This window comes from Oratosquilla oratoria, chromosome 25 (assembly GCF_046742065.1).
Source record: "Oratosquilla oratoria isolate Oo_2021 chromosome 25, ASM4674206v1, whole genome shotgun sequence".
Classification (NCBI taxonomy): Eukaryota; Metazoa; Arthropoda; class Malacostraca; order Stomatopoda; family Squillidae; genus Oratosquilla; species Oratosquilla oratoria.
The window spans coordinates 32,584,849-32,602,942 of NC_134801.1; the positions used below are offsets into that span (position 1 = coordinate 32,584,849).

An 18,094-nucleotide genomic window follows, 5' to 3' on the forward strand; every position below is an offset into this window, starting at 1 on the left:
AAGGCAGTTTGTGTGGCAGAAGAGACCTCTTTGACCTTAGGTGTCACCTGAGGTTCACTGTTGAAGTGGGAAGTTGTTAACAATGTAGTGTGACAGACGCAACTATCTAAAACTTCCATCAGTTGGTCAGTTTTGTCTTTTGCTTCTCTGACCAGAAACCTGTGGCCTCAGAGCAACTGACATTCTGTTCCCCTGATTTTCATAGTAGCCCTTTGTTAAGAACTAATTTTCATCACTGTTGTTTACATGAGTAAAGATGGAATTCCATCAGATTTGGGACAATAACCACTATTTTATTCTGCAAAGGGTTCTATTCATCTTTTGTCATGTGATATGATATGGTTTAACGTCACAAACTCCCCCCTATCAGAAGGCTAGGATGGTGTCCCTTATAGAGGACTTTGTAGCATGGAATTTAATGAACCATGCCCTTGGTTCAACTTCGCCGGTTGCAGGATTCAAACCTCCACCCCCTAAAGTACTAATTTGAAAAGCTTTGTAACATTCAAGCTCCTGATCATATGACTAGAACTATTATCCAGGGCATTCACAGGTTAGAATTCCCCATAGAATTGTTTACCAAATTTGCTTAATTGTAGTTAACAGGGGAGGTACTATACTTTTTCTCCAACAGTCTAGCTTTAAATTTGTTTATGGTTTTAGCTTAAGCTGTTATGTTCTAGCTTATTACAGGAATTGATGCATCTATATGGAAAACTATGTTTATTAACATTCAGCAGACATGTGGTCTGCTTTAATTTGTACCTATGGCTTCATGATACCCACCTATCCTAAATCAAGATATCTTCTCTGTCAGTTTTGCTCATTCCCTGAATACCTGACCACTATGATTGTGTCACCTCTTTCTCTTCTTTTTTTTAATGATGGCAAGTCCAAATTTCTAGTTGCAAAGATGGGAACCAGATACAGTAAATAAACAAGGAGAACCTTTTTTTCCGTACTCAGGTAGTTCATTAGTATGGCATAGGTTCATAATCTCATGATCTTCTTCAGCTTTTGACCATATAAAAGCTTAAAAAATGCACCTTGTTTCTTGCTTGTCTTCTCAATTTATGCCAAAAATATCTTGCTTTCACGAGCCAACAAGTTGAGCACACCAACATGTACTGTAATATTTCAATGGCATGATATAAATTTTTGTGCTTAGACTTGGAATTTGTAACATATTCATTTACAGCGTATAGTTTAGGTGGATTTACATCTAGTGTCATGAGTTAGAGTAGTAACCTGGGTTGCTGAAATTAAATGTAGTGGGTTACTAGAAAAGGCTTCCATCACGTGTAGTGTGACACATCAGATATTGCATCATATGGCAGTCACATGAATAATTTTTAAAAGACTGTACCTCCTAGTTTGGCATCCTTTTCTTTTTCCTCCACATAATTTAGAAAATATACCTCCACATTTTGTATGCAAAGATGTCATATACCAGTACTTGTACCTAGCCTGACTTTTATAATATTCTAATAGTATTTGCTTAGTCATCATTGATGTCACATTACTAGTGATGTGACGTGAGAGACTTGGCTGCTGCCTCCCAAGCTTTATTCAACTCAAACACAAGTAATCTTGAAACCAAATAGTAACCCATAACACAATAGTAGAAAACTGTAACTTTCATCAATTATGACAATAGACATATAAAATAATACAAATAATAGATACAATAGTAGAAAACTGTAACTTCCATCAGTCATGACAGTAGACTTATAATACAAATAATACTCACAATAATATAAGGACATGGTATAGCTCATATACAAAATGATAAAGAAGGTAGCTTCATAACACATTGACTTGACAAACCCGTCAACCAGTGCACCCTGTCAACTCATCAACTTGTATGACAAGCATAAACGACAAACAAAAGTACAAAAGACAAACCCATATTATAACTTACTTCCCTTCTAGAAAAATAAAACCCTTCCACCAATAACTCTGGGCAATTAATCCCATCCACATCGATCCAAAGCCTTTGACACATGAGGTGATCTCCGTACTAAAGGTGTTGCTGCATCTGCTTACTTCTCAGCTTCTGAGTGAAGCTCTGTACCCTTTGGAGATGTTAGATGAGTTGTGGTGGGTACTGCCTCTGGTGACAATGGAGATGAGGGTGATTCCTGATCTTTAGCTGTAGAGTAGCTGACTTGGTCTTTGGGAAATGGAGCCAAGTCATGGAAAGAATCTGTCAACTCCCCTCCATCCTGGTGTTTAATGTGAGCATATGTTGGATTTAACATATGCTCACATATAGTTCTACTTCATCCACTAAAGGCTCATTTTTACTTGTTCTAACGCACCTCCTCAATAATATTGGTTCTGGTGTCATGATTCACAAAGGCAAAGAGCTCCCAGAGGATGAGTGGCATGGAAACCCAAAGAAGTGTTCATGTGATGTGACATTTGTTACCATTGATAGAAGGCATCTAAGTGAGTGCAACACATCAGTAAGTACTAATACCCAATGCTGATTGGGAAGGTTCCACTACTTGAGGGGTAACTGGACTGTCTTCCATATAGTACTGTTGAGTCACTCCATTTGTCCAGTGCCAATAGGGTGATAATGGGTAGACTGACTCGCTGCAACCCCTTTCAGTGTGAGATCTTTATACATGAATAATGTTCCTTGGTCAGAGTTTATATAATTAGGCTTCCCACACATGCTGAATATTTGTTCCAAGCACTTGATTACAGTTGTTGCATTCACATTGAATCTTACCTGAAAAAATCTTGCATCCATTTGGCATAATAAGCAAACCTACCCATTTCTCTCTTCAGATATCCTTGACTTGTCAGGAGTTCTTATAGTGGACAGAGCCCCTCTAGATCAGGTTTTATGGCACCATTTCCTATACAGTATCCAAGAATGTTGATGGAGCACATGAACTTATTAGTCATAGAGGCATTCAGGGTTAGATTTCTTTTGCTGACAACCTCAAGGAAGTGCTGCACATTGTGATCATGCTCTTCTTGAGTGTGTCCAGTGATGCTGATGTCGAGATACAGAAATGCACCCTGTAAATTTTCTTCTTTCATCAACTTGTCCATGTTTATTGAAAAACTGAGACTCTAGTGATCACTCTAAGAGTAACCCTACCAAATTTATATTGGTGTCTGTTGAGTATACCTCTTGTCTGATTCCTTCAGTGGAACTTGATGATATGCACTCTTCAGGTCAGAAGTTGATAACACACTGTATGTTGAAAGTTCATTCACCATGGTGTCAATTCTTGGCAGTGGATAAGCATCCAGCTCTGTATACTGATTTATAATGAATGTATAATGAATTCCTTGTCATCTTTACTGTAGTATCTTGACTTTGTGACAATGGGCTCACAATTAGATGACTAATGTTGGAAAAGAGAAGCTCATCTACTGTAGTAGCTCCTAGAGAACAATATGAATCAGTACCAGGTAGGTTGAGTGTTGGTTTTGGCCCACCATACTCTTTAGCTACTCTCTGATGCTGCTTTTGGAAGTCTTGGCCAAGTAGCACACCAGAGCATAAGTCCTTCATTAATGCAAGACATAGATAAGTTTATCCATTAAGATGAAGGGTTAAGTTGACATTGACATAACCATGAGAGTTTGTGTGTAATTATTTTTGTACTAGAGTGATATCTTTATCGGTTCAATGTATTAGTAACTTCAAGTTCTGTGCTCAATGGAGGCTCTGAGGAAAAGTGGTGGCAGTGACAGTTGCAAGGACAGAAGGGTATGAGGAGTCAGAGTAGCCATTATAGGCTTGCTTATAGATGTCAGTACCTTAGACAGGCATGCTCGAATGATATGACCTTTCTTGATAGGGACCTCTGCAAAAGTAACATCTTTTCTTCATTGAGTAGCTGCCAGCACTTGATTTTCTTTATTTGTCACACAACCTTCAGACATAGGCCTGTTCTCCATAACATCATCCCCTACCATCTGTCCATGATCAGTCCAAGCTGAGGAGTCATAGAGTGTAAGAACTGGCATTACGCTGAGCTAGGTCCAAAGCGTAAGCCTGATCATGAGCCTTCTGTAAATCTATAGCTTTATTTTCTAGAAGGCATTGACAAATCAGAGGTGAGGTTAGACCATTGATAAAGGCATCTCTAATAGGCTCCTCCCTGTACTGTTCTGCAGTAGCTGCTTTCAAGTTACAATATTTACCTAATTTATGCAGTTCTCTCAAAAACTCATCCAAAGACTCACCTAGGTTCTGCTAATGAGTTGCAAGCAAGTGTCTAGCAGATATTTCATTAGGTCTCTTTACATTAACTTCTCCAAAATGGAAATGGTAGAATCATATTTGGTACATTCTTTAATATACTCATAAACATTGTGGCTAACGTAATTTACAAGTGTCTTTTGCTTGTGTGGTGCCCAGTCTTCACACTTAAGAATGAAGTCGGAAAATCATCTTGTGCCAGTGCCGCCATTCCTTGGCTGCAGTAGGAGAACTGGGGTCCAAATCTAGGTTGGCCAGCTTCAGTAGCTTCTCCATTTTTGAGTTCATTAGATTAATGTGACAGTGAGAGACTTGGCTGTTGCTGCCCAAGCTTTATTCAACCCAAACACAAGTAATCCTTAAACAAAATAGTAGCCCATAACACAATAAAAAACTGTAACTTTCATCAATCATGACAACGACATATAACACAATTCAAATAATAGATACAATAGTAGAAAACTGTAACTTCCATCAGTCATGACAATAGACATATAATACAAATGATAAACACACAATACCATCAAATTGTCAACCTGTTGATGTAAACAAAGTATGACAAGTGTAAACTACAAATAAAAATACAAAAGATGAAAACAAACCCAGATTATAACAACTAGTATTTTCCCAGACACTTATATTAGAATCTGAAATACCACAAAAATTGTAACCCCAAAATATGAAGTAGTGCAATTTTTCTGAGCTTGTATGCATTTTACTGCCTATTTCTGTTATACCTGCCATATATATCTTAATGTGAAAACATCTTTTAGCTTTTGAAAGAAACTTGCAGTTAGGGTAATCATGGTAAGTAATACAAACAAGATTACTATTCCTATGGTTTACAAGTACCACCACTATCTCTCATCATCCACAGAAGGCTCCTAGGCATGTTCATGCATTTTTTCCCATAATATGAGCTTCTTAGTGCAATGCAAAATGTCATAAACAAATGTAACAGTTCTTAATATTCCCTGGTGAAAGGTGTGTTGTGGTGTGTCATGTATGTCCTTGGGTCATATATGCCATCAGACTCAGAAATATTGTACTCTAATCATAATATTTAGTTTCAGATTTTTTCAAATTGTCCAATTATTAAAGCATTTTGAAATATTAATACATGTATATATCATTCCTTTTTCAGGCACAAGTTATAGACTTGGAAGATGGAGGAGTACGTATGGACCGCAATTCATATCACTACATGTGTCAAGATATCACTACACTCAAAACTATGTTATTTAAGCTCAAACGCATACTTCAAACTACAGACACTATCAACCCATTTGATGCCAACCTCAGGGTAAGATGAATGTTTTATATTCTACTGATAAAGTAGCTTATTGTATGAATACTTTTGACAAAATATTAACTTGTATTGACAGTTTTGTTTGTGTTGAAACAATCATACCAAGAGATTAAGTACATTATAATTGAGTTTTACCCATATGATAAAGTTGTAGTCCATATAAGAGGAAATTTGTCATGTATTTAGCCAGTGCTCCCTATAGATGAATGGTCATCTCTGTCTCCTAACCACTGCCTGGGTCAGGAGCTAAGCTAAGAAGGAGATGAGGGTGGTGTATGGGAGTGTAACAGATGGGAGAAGGTGCATGCCTTTGCTATATAGTTAATAGATTTATCCAATACAAAAGGTATCATTATTGGCCTTAATATAAGAATGATTATAATTGGTGCCTTGAATTTTGACCCACAATGCCACAGTGGCTGGCAGTGGTCCTCAGGCTCCCTCCATAGATGTCTCTGGGAAGGAACTTTGGTTTGTTTCTGTGTCACCAGGTTGCAGTAGAAGGAGGGGAGAGGAAGTTACTAGTTGTCAGTTATCCTTATGTGAGAGGTTGGAGGAAATATAGTTGAAATTGATAGAGGATCTTTGGCCCAGTCCAGAAACCAAGTATTATCTTCTTAGGGCTGAATCTCCAGATGAAGATAAGGGTGTTGATGGATTTTGAAGATGGTTGGGAGGAGATAATTCAGATGTACATTTTGAAGGACCACCACAAGGACACCCTTCAATTATCCTGTGGTCTTACTATTGATTGTACTGTTAAATTAGTCTCTCATGCATCACACAGTATCTCTGTTTTTCAGAATTCTTTGTACTGGAGTTTAGCAAGTAGTGATCCTCCATGTGGAGTAAGTGGGGAAGGAGACAAGGACACAATCAGTGCCACTCAAGTAACTCAAGAAAATGCAGACTTGAGGAGACAGGTAGGGGTTACTTTTTTATAGATTTTTTTTTTTAGTCTCACTAAGGAATATAATTGTTACAAATATATGTTCATTAACATAATACTCTAATTGAAAATAGAATTAAAAGGCTTAATTTGTATGTTAATTCTTGGTATTGCAGGTAGTACTTTTACAACAGCAGTTAGAAGAAAAAGACCGAACAATTCGATTACTGCAACAGCAAATGACTAAGTATACCTCTAGCTCACCACAACCTGCTGAACTAAATGAAGTCATCAATGCTGCAACACAAACGGAACGAGTGGGAAGGAGTTCTGCATTGAGCACTAATCTCTCCCGCACAGCCTCAATTGACGATGGTCTAGGGCCAATGGTTAGGTAAGAGTTCATTTGGAAAAAATTATTTATTTATTATTTTTACATGCATAAGTGGTAAGTTATGCACATGAGTAAAAATAATGTTAAGTTTCTATGTACAACTACAAGTTTTTTTGGAAAAACTTTGACTCTTAACAGTAAGAACTTCCAGAGAAGGGGATTCTTAGTCCTCTCATGTTGCCCCATGTATTCACCTTCTTGTGATGTGGTAGTATCGTTATTCCACCACCACAGTAAGTTAGGAAAGAGATGGAGACTTAGGAATGGGAAAGGATAGATTCAAGGGGGACAGAAAAGTTTGTTGTGCAAGTGGAGATTTGTCTCTTGACAAGGATGAATGTGTGGTTCTGATCCATAATGGTGCCTATAAAATCCTGAGTATTGACTGCATACACATAAGCAGTCGAAACATGTGCATTTGGGGAACGGGTTGCAACAGCTGTACATGTGCAGTATTCAGTCATCCATTGGTGAAAAGTGGAGATACTGTAAATGACATGCCATTGGAGGATTAGAACTGCGATGGTTTGGTGTGATATGAAGTAATTAATGATGGAAAAATACTCAAGGGTTTGGCTATGAAAGTTGATGTATGAGTGGGTATACTGGGAAGGACTAGATTGTCCAGCCCATTTTTCTTAGTCCACCATTTTACTAGGCCCTGCTCTGAAAGAGCTATGCCTCACTTTGACCCAAGCACTGTGATGGGATGAGTGTTTGGATGGGTTTTAATTGTATATTATCTGTGTAGAAGTGTGGAAGGCTGAGGTGAATTGAGTAAATTAGAAAAGAAGATAAATGGATGAATGGATAGGGTGAAAAGTGTATTAGGTACAAGAAGAATGTCTGTTGAGCAGGCTAGGGAGAGGGTAAGAAATAGATCATCATATCTTATTGCACCAAAACCATATCCACTGTAGGGTAAAGTCATTTGCTTACTTAAGGTCTTGGTCAGAGCAGTGAGAACCCATTTGGCATTCCTGAAGAATGTACATACATATACCAAGGCTTTTTCACCCTTACAAGGGGGGTAGCCAAAAAGAAAAAGGCATAAAATCATTCCCACCCATTCCATCTCTGAAAACACTCCACACCCCTCCCACCCTCCCTCTTATCTTAGCACCTCCTGAATGACGGGTCATTCCTGCACCTTGTCCACTGCCCTGGGTCAGAAGCAGTGTCGCAAGACACAGCACATCCACAGCAAGGCCGCTTCATTAAATCGGCGACCCCCCCTCTCCGTCCCCCCATTGCATAAAATGAGAGGACAGGGAGAAATCCCTTCGGGCTGCGTCAAATTTTGCTCACACATACTACCTCACCCCCCATCCACCCGCCCATTCCACCTCATGCAATCACAACATCATCCATATACAACCATTCTCCATTCACCCCTGTCTTCTGTCCTCTCCCATCCTTCCTCAACAGACATTCCCCTCTTCCACAAAGCCCCCTTCATCCCATCCATCCACCTCATCCTAGGACGTCCCCTCATATTCACTCCCTCCACATCTGCTTTCCACACCTCTTTTACTAGTCTTTCTTCACTCATTCTTTCCATGTGTCCAAACCATCCTAATACTTTTTCATCAACCCTATCTCCTAGCTCCTTTTCCACCCCTGTTCTCCTCCTCACCTCCTCATTTCTCACTCTATCTAGCCTAGTAACCCCCATCATACTTCTCAGACACCTCATCTCAAACACATTCAAGCTCCTCTCTTCTTCTCTTATGTTCCATGTTTCTGCCCCATACAGTGCTGTTGGCACAATCACTCCTTCATACAGTCTCCTCTTAGCATCCATTCCCAAATGTCTATTCCTCATTACACTCTTTAATACACCAAGGCATTTACTCGCTTCTCTCAATCTACATTCTACCTCCACTTTCACTCCACCTTTCCCTGCCACATTTGCACCCAGGTATCTAAAACTATCCACTTCCTCCAGTCGCTCTCCCTTAATGTTCACTTCCAGTCTACTGCCACTTTCACCCCTTGTACATCTCATGACCTTACTTTTACCCACATTTATCTTTAGCTTTCTTCTATCACATACTCTCCCAAACTCTGCCACCAACTTCCTCAATCCCTCTGCTACCAACTTCCTCAATCCCTCCTCCGATCCTGCCACAAGCGCAGTGTCGTCCGCAAACAACAGCTGGCTCACCTCCCACTTTTCTCCAATGTAGCTCATTGTTTATATTTTTTCACATGGACATTCAGTGATGGTGTTAAATCCCCATTTTTTATATAGTAGGTGTGAGTGGAGAATGGTTATAAATAGATTAAGAAATATTGTGGCCCAGAGTTTTTTTTTTTTTTTTTTTTTTTTTTCTTCCCTGTTTCGTTCTGTAAATTCTGGGGTGGATAATGGAGGAGGGTCACTCTGTAATGAAGTAGTGGAAGGTAAACCAGCTTTGGCTGTTGTACCCTGCTGTGGAGGTGCTATTTCTTGCTGCATTCCCTCTGACCTGACCAGTGGGCAGGGACAGAGATGACTTCATCCACAAGGATTTAAAATTGAAGGATGGATGGATGTGAGGTGGGTGAAGGTTGGGTATATTCTTTGAGTCAGTCACCTCCCTTAAAAGGAGGAAAGGGACTGCTTCATAGCTGTTTTATTTCCAGGTTACCTCACTTGACAGTAGCATTTCTCACTTTTATTTTATGAGGTCCAAAAACAATGTATATTTAGTGTCAACAAGTTAATGTCTTTATTGCAATAGAGTGACAATTTTTTAAACTTGTACATGGATTGGGTGGTGCAAGAGGGTAATGCAAAGGTAATGGGTCAGGGATTGGAGATGGTTAAAGAAAATGGAAAAGTGGGAGATAAGCCAATTTGTTTGCTGATGACACCATGCTTGTAGCAGGATCAGAGGAGAGATTGAGAAAGTTAGTGACAGATTTTGGGAAGGTGTGCGAAAGAAGGAAGCTGAAGATAAATGTGGGTAAAAGTAAGGTGATGAGATGTACAAGGGGAAAAAGTGACAGCAGCATAGAAGTGAGTATAAGGAAGAGAGACTGGAGGAAGTGGATAGTTTTAGATACTTGGGTGCAAATGTGGCAGGAAAGGGAGGAGTGGAGATGGAGACAGAATGTAGATTGAGAGAAGCAAAAAGTGTAATGAGAAATAGACATTTGGGAGTGGATGCTAAGAGGAGATTGTATGAAGGAGTGATTGTGCCAACAGCACTGTATGGGGGCGAAACATGGAAAATAAGTGAGGATGAGTTTGAATGTGTTTAAGATGAGGTGCCTGAGAAGTATGGTAGGGGTTACTAGACTGGATAGAGTGTGAAATGAGGAGGTGAGGAAGAGAGCAGGGGTGGAAAGGGAGCTGGGAGATAGGGTTGATGAAAGAGTATTGGGATGGTTTGGACACATGGAAAGGATGAGTGAAGAAAGGTTAGTAAAAGAAGTGTGGAAGGCAGAGGTGGAGGGAGTGAACATGAGGGGGCGATCAAGGATGAGATGGATGGATGGGGTAAAAGGGGCATTGGGAAAGAGGGGAATGTCTGTTGAAGAAGGATGGGAGAAAACAGAGGATAGGGGTGAATGGAGAATGACTCTGTATGGATGATGCTGTGATGCATGAAAGGGAGTGGGTGGGGGGTGAGGGAGTATGTGTGAAAAATAAATTGACGCAGCCCAAAGGGATTTTTCCCCGTCTTCTCCATTTCTACATGAGGGGATGGAGAGAGGGGGTCACCGTTTTAATGAAGCGGCTTGCTGTGGATGTGCTGTGTCTTGTGACACTGCATCTGACCCAGGGCAGTGGGCAAGATGCAGAGATGACCCGTCATCCAGGAGGAGCCAAGATAAGAAAGAGGGAGGTGGATGGATGGGAGTGGAGTGTGATGGGGATGGAATAGGTGGGAGTGGACTGTATGCCTTTGTTTTTTGGCTACCTCCCTTGTAAGGGGGAAAAAGCTTTTGGTATGTGCATATATGTATGTAACATGAAGGTAATTTTAAGATTAGAATATAAATGAGGCATCTAGAATAGAAAGAGGGTAAATGCCACACCTCCTTGGTACGGAAATATGGTTCTTAGAGCATTTGATGTTAAGATGCAAAATATCTTATGCATGATGCCAGTATTTTCCCCTTTCTGTTTTAGACACCTCAAATACAGAATTGTTTACACATAGATAAGCACACTTGTATCATTGAGTCTTGGTATGATGGATATTTTATTAGTACCTTGATTTTTCTTCCACAAGCTTCCGTCTGGGCAAGGTAAAGTGTCTGTCCTCTGTCACATCTTTGTCACTGGTAGATGTTTGCCTTGGCTCCATCACCCTTATGTCTCTTGTTGGCCTGGCTACTGTTCACCTCACATATCCCAACCTCCAACTGCACACACAAGTTGTCAAGTGGCCTTAACATGGAATAGAAAAGGAGTTTAGCCCCATACATGATTGAGGACATTTGCTTCATTTGAAGTGCACATATTCTATATATATATATGAACTGGGCTCTCATCCAGGAGGGTAATATCTATTGATCACGAGTCCAGAATGTGATGCCAGACTATGGTGAATCACACATGTAAGCTATGTCAACTTCTCAGATGAAGCTGATCAAAAGGACACGTGAAATTAATTAATGCAAATAGTGCCAAATATTTGTATCATGTTAGTTGAATCTAAATAACTATATCATCACTTCTTATTAAAGGCCTCATGTTGTACATGTAGATCCACACTTTTCCCAAAGCTCACCTTCTTTCCCTCAGTACTTGTGTGTGACATTGGTGATTTGTGGTTTCTTTTGGAGAAATGAGGGCATGTTTCCTATTCTTTTCTTTTCTTTAGAGACAAGTTTGGTTTTATTGGTTTTATTATGAATACCATAAGAATGTGCACATCATAGTATATATTGTTTCAGTATTTTTTCTAGTCTTTCAGTACAATCAAGTTTAATGATATGATTGTGAATGGTGCTGTTAATGACAATAGTATACTGGTTGTAATATATCCATAAAAATCTTGTTTATTCTTTAATACTAGAGTATGATAGTTGTAGAAATGTCAGAAATGGGTAGTATTATCATTTCATGCTGCTTCATGCCATATATCTCAAGGCTGTGATGTATAATGCAAGATGCCTGCATTGTGAATAAAGCTCTTAGAGTTTTGAGCATCATGCTTCAATCTTTTTTATAATCCAACTTTTTTTTCCATTTCATGCTATCAGGTACATGTAGTAAGTACCCACATAAAACAGTTTATATAGGAGAATGAAACCATTAGAAGTGTGATTGTATATATTAAGTGAATATAAGAGTAGTTGAGCTGGCATTTGAGATTGGGGGATTTTATGATTATTATTTTTTCTTCGGTTTTAACCTGATGACCACTCTTATTCACACAGTTCTGATTGTGATGACCCAAGCAGAGGACGTAGCATATCAGCACCGTTGATGCTTCGCCGTGCCAGAGCCTCCAGTCAGCCACCACCTACTACACTTTCACACAGCCTCACTCATTGAATACCACAGAATTTGTGCATAAATCACACAACAATTATATCATGGAATTTCCGTACACTGTCAGTCCAAGTTGTCTTGCTGGGTACACAGCCAGTAGGACCATTTTTGTTGGTGGAACTGATTATGATATACCGAACTGTGAAACCAGCATATGTGACAGAAGCTATGGTGACATACTGTCAATGAAGAAATTTGTTCGTCTAAGGAAGGTTTTTTGATGGAAACTGCATACAATACATAGACTCATAAGTGGAGCAATCCTTAGGTATGGCTTAGTCTGAAGCAATTCAAAACTAGTTTATATCACTTAATGAATTAGTGCAGTGTCACAGCAATGAAAATTTGAACATGATACTATAAGAACATTTTCAAATACCACATGATTTTCAGATGTAGTTCAAGAAGATGTGGATTGAATTGTAGATCTGATGTAACAGGGGACTTTCTACAGTATTAGTGTTCTCAAAAGGATCAGCTTTGAAAAGTGTTAAAAACCTGTAACAAGTGTATCTCTGTGTGTAACTCGACTCACTTTTAGGCCCATGCATAATAACGTCATGCCATATCTCCATCAATGTGACAGTTTGACGATGGCACAGCCTTAAAATTAGCAGTCAATGTTTGTATAAACACGAAATGAGTTGATGCTTTGACTTCTGCCTGCCAAAAGATGTAGACTCAGAATTTTGCCAAGCATTGTGTGTGTGCGCCTGCTAGTGTGTATGTATGTGTGCGTAAAAATGTGCATTTATATGTAGAATTTATACTCACCAACCATGAGGCTACATGCAAGGAGACCATAAACGTCTTGTAAGGTTTGTCACCAAAATATGAGTATAGTGAACCAAAGGAGGGATTTCTAGATCTAGGCAAGTTAGACCAGAACAGTAGCTCTTGTCTTCCTGTATTCCATTAACTAGAGCATAGAAAATGTCATAGACACTATACCCTGTTATACATCTCCATATTATTTCTATACTTCAAGGCCTGTAATGGTTAATGTAATCTTCAGTATAATGCCTACTGTGGTTGTCAGGGCAACTAAATGCCTGCCTAAGGAAACTACTCACATTTAGCAAGATCTGCTTGAGTTTCAATAGATAATGCATTGATGTCAACCAAGGAAAGGCTGAGCCAAGTGTATGCAGTACGTTCAACACGTTGCTTCAGTGCTTTGCTGCTAACACACTAAATTTAGTCCTGTTCAGCACTGGATTTGTGCTAAATCATCTTTTGCAAAACTTACGCTGACTTAACCCATCCATGCCTGTATGTGTGATGGGGAAGAAGATCTCTTGATGTTAATGTATTTATTTAAATTCCAATTGTTTACATGATACAGCAGTGTGTATATATACTATATTGCTGTTTACATATTTATATGCCATTACACAATGACTAGTAATGACTGCAGTTTTTATCTACTGTATCTGTATATCATTGATGACAATTGTTGAAAAGCTAAAGATGACTTGAGATCATTTACTTTGTAAGTTATCTGCTTATCATAAGTTCATGCCAAAGATCCATCCCATGTTACAGACAGTGTCATGTTTAACATTTCATGTCCAACAGCTATTGGCATAGGTTTCTGTTATCTGTGATTGTTTTATTTTATAGTATGGATATTTTACTTCAGAAGTATAACATTCCAATAGGCTCTAAATGGTGAGATTTTTTTTCACTTTTATTTTATTTTTTTCTTCTTAACGATTTCAGTATATGATGCACCTCATTAAAAGGAAAATTACTTAACCATCATAGTTTTCATTTTATTGATTATATCTTATTGGTTAGGAAGTCAAAATGGAAAATGGTATAATATATATTTATATGTTCATCCTGAAAAAAAAAATGAAAAATTGTTATAACTATTTACATTTTTGTTTGACAGACTAAAAAGGCTGATGATGGGGCATTTTTATGCTGAGTATTTGATGTGATTTTATTCTGTTGCTGGCTGGAGCACAGCACCCTCATTCAGCTCCTGCTCCTTGGCTACCTTTGAGAACCCACTTAAACCCCCTCACCAACCAGACAATAGTAGCAGCAACAACAAAAGTACAGGAGGTGCTCTCCCCCCCCCCCTTTTTTTTTTCTCCTTCATCTCTTCTTTTTCTATTTTGTCCCATCATCAAAGTTTCTTTTATGCAATACAAATACAAAATGAAATGGCTGTTTTTTTAACCATTGATGAGAGGCTAGCATTAGCAGTGACTGAATCATAGATTTATTGGTGATGTATTTCTTGCAGAACCTATGTATCAGTACTCACCCTTAAATCACTGGGTGAGGAAACAAAACCAGTAGAATGTGGAGATCTTTGGAACATTCACCCATCTTGGTAGCAAGATATATATATTTATGGATTCAGACTTGTAAATACTTTAACAACTGAGAAAGGCTGGGTGGATTTATGGATAATACCAACTGAAATATCTCGTACAACAATTACATGTATAAGATTAAAGTTAAAATTGCCCAGGCCCCTCTCCTGCAATATGGTGGTGAGACTTGGACCATCACCAGCTTTTAAGTTGTCTGAATATTACCAGCACAAGGTCTCTACAGATACCAACCTGAGACAAGCCATCTGCCCTATCACGATGAGTAAGTGTCAGGTGAGGCAGTACTGTCTTTATGACTCTGCTCTTTGGGTTATCTAAGAGAGAGGAACCAGTGTAGACAAAGCCCAGAGGTAGTATGCCAACATAGGATGTGGTTTTATTAGATGAATATCTTCCAGAAAATGGAACAGAAAATTTTCCTGCCAGCTGCAGATGATCTGTAGTGCTATAGAAGTGTAAGTGTGGCTGTGTTGAATAGTTAACCGGGAGACCTTTGAAAACTTTTGAATGCTACTAGATATTCACAGCTTAATTCTGCTCACATGAACCTTTTGACATATCATGCTGAATTACACTGGAAGTTTTAAGGGGGGGGGGCACCCCAGACATAGTGTTGGTGCTCTGCTATAATTCTTTCTGTTTGTCTCTATATGGTGGCTGTATGATGCACAAGGTTTGTAAGCACTCAAAAGCTGGATACAGACTGATTACAAAGTGTTACACAGCTAAATATACAGTATAATTTATTTGTATAACAATTTCTATTAAGCTTGTGAAGGCTCATGAAATTTATGCATCCACATAGCCACTGTGTTGAAACAGTTTTTCCAATTTGCTTAGCAACCCCCAGAGTAGCCATCTAGATCTACCTGTGACTACACAGATTTATGCTATCAGTATTTTAAGAGAGCATTCCTTTATAATAGGAGACTACTTTTCACTCAAAGAAGAATGTTAATCCTCTTTAACCTCTTCAATCCCTCCTTTCTATTGCCCTCCTTAACCTTTCATTTACTGTTCGACTCCACTTCAGCACAATAGTTCCCAAAGATTATTATTGGCATTGAAATACAAACTTTACAAAAGATGTTGTGGCACCTGGCCTCTGAAAAAGGTTACTATTCTTTCTGAAATATAGATTTATCTATCTCTTGTGGTGATGGGAGGAGATAAATTCTGCCAAAATGTTTCCCTTACGTATCATGAAAGGCATTTACTTGCTTCTCTCAATCTACATTCTACCTCCACTTCCACTCCTCCCTTTTCCACCACATTCACACCCAAATATCAACTATCCACTTCCTCCAGTCTCTATCCCGTAATACTTCCAATTTGCAGCCACATTCTCCCCTTGTATATCTCATCACCTTACATTTACCCACATTTATCTTCAACTTCCTTCTTTCACATACCTTCCTAAACTCTGTCACTAACTTCCTTAATCCCTTCTCTGATTCTGCTACAAGCAGTGTCGTCAGCAAACAACAGCTTATCTCCATTTTCTTTAACTATCTCCAATCCCTGACCCATTACCCTTGCATTTACCTCTTGCACCACCACCACATCTATGTATAAATTGAGCATCCAAAGCAACATAACGCATCCCTGGTGAAGTCCCACCTTTAGCTCAAACCACTCATTCTCTCCATTTCTAATTCTAACACAGGCTGTATTATTCTTGTAAAAACTCTTGACTGCTCTTAACAGCTTTCCTCCCATCCCATATATCTGCAATACCTCCCACAGTGCCCTCCTGTCTACCCTGTCATAAGCCTTTTCCAAATTCATAAAGGCTCAAGAAACATCCTTACCTTTTCCTAAAGCTTTCTCATATATCTGCCTTACCACAAAATCTGATCCATGCAACCCCTACCTGCCCTAAACCCATGCTGTTCCTCACCAATTACTCCCTCTGTTCCTCTCCTAATCCTCTGAATCAAAACCCTCCCATAAGCCTTCCCAACCACACTCAACAAACTGATCCCTCTGAAACTACTACACTCATACTTGTCCCCTTTTCCCTTGTAAAGTGAAATCATACAGGCACTCCTCCAGTCCTCCAGAACTCTATCCTCTTTTGAATAAACATTAAATAACCTCACCAGCCAGTCCACCATCACTGTACCTCCCTTTTTTAGACATTCTTCATGACACCCATCCAACCCAGGTGCCTTACCTGCTCTCATCATCATAACAACTGCCTTCACCTCATCCTTCCTTATTTCTCCTCCATTTTTCATCATTCACTGTCATTTTCTTAACGCTTCCCACTGCAACTACCTTTCCCTCTCTATCCTCCATCACATTCAGCAACTCCTTAAGATACTCTGCCCATCTTTCTCTTTCTGCTGTCTCTTCCATTATCATTTCTCCATCTGCACCTTTTACCTTTTTTCTCTACTTCATTCACCTCCTCTTCCTCTCTTGATTTCTTTCCAAAACATCTTTTTATTACTTTCAAAATTTTCTGTCACACTCTTACCCCATTTCATATCTGCTCCTCGTTGCCTCCTTTATCATATGCTTTACTTTTCTTTTCTTTCATCCTATTTTGTAACCAATGTAATCTGTGAATGCTTGTTTCTTCTCTTCTACAACCTTCTTTGCTTCCTCATCCCACCACCTTTCCTTCTATTTCCCCCATCTTCCTTGTTCCACACACCATCTTTGCACACCTTGTGACTCCCTCCTTGAACCACCCCCATTCCTCCTCTACTCCTAAATCTACTCTATCCTTCACCCCCTCCCACTCCTCTCTCAGCTTCTTCTTGTACTCCTTCTCCTTTTCTTTCTCATTTAAGCAGTTTACTTATAGCATCTCCCTACCTTCTGTCCTTTTCCTCTTTCTCCATCTATCCTCCACTCTCAACATACCTTCCAACAAAAGATGATCTTATATTCCCTCATTCTCTCCCCTTAGAAAATGTACATCCAAAACTCTTCCTACTCTTCTCTACTGGACAGCTTTTAACCCAACAATAACATGCAGCCAATTCCCCAGATGGGTATATAGTAGAATTTATTAAAAATCAATTGATTAAAAAATAAATGCAGCATATACATATTATTGTTGATTTTTATGCAAGGATTACTCAGAAGGAAAACAAAGGTAGTTATGGAGATTTTTAAATATTTCGAAAAACCTATTTATATATTGAATTATACATACACACACAACAGTGTGTGTGCAAATACTATACAAGAATTTAAGAACAAATTGATGCTGAAATATACAAAGATGGGTCACAATGAGCACAACTCGTTTCCCGTATAATACAACTAGGTAAATGCACACACACACACGTGCATATATATATATATATATATATATATATATATACAGACGCTCCTCAACTTACGTTTTAGTTAGGTTCCGAACGTAACGTGAAAATGAACGTTAGTTGTTACTGTACTATACACCCATAA

The 18,094-nt window shown here is 38.9% G+C and overlaps 1 protein-coding gene across 11 annotated transcripts in view; it reads left to right on the top strand.

Annotated features, from left to right (window-relative positions):
- Positions 1-14,492, top strand: part of LOC143038891 (uncharacterized) — a 245,473-nt gene extending 230,981 nt beyond the window's left edge. For 3 of the 11 annotated variants that reach the window (XM_076208586.1, XM_076208588.1, XM_076208594.1), the window contains 4 exons: positions 5,376-5,534; positions 6,344-6,463; positions 6,606-6,823; positions 11,050-12,173. In XM_076208586.1, coding sequence (XP_076064701.1) covers positions 5,376-5,534; positions 6,344-6,463; positions 6,606-6,823; positions 11,050-11,212 — 660 coding nt within the window. In that variant the 3' untranslated portion in view covers positions 11,213-12,173. Of the gene's footprint in view, positions 1-5,375; positions 5,535-6,343; positions 6,464-6,605; positions 6,824-11,049; positions 12,175-12,202 lie in introns of those variants that run through there. The other 8 variants (XM_076208591.1, XM_076208592.1, XM_076208597.1 and 5 more) reach the window with 7 other exon arrangements.
- The last annotated feature ends 3,602 nt before the right edge of the window (positions 14,493-18,094 follow it).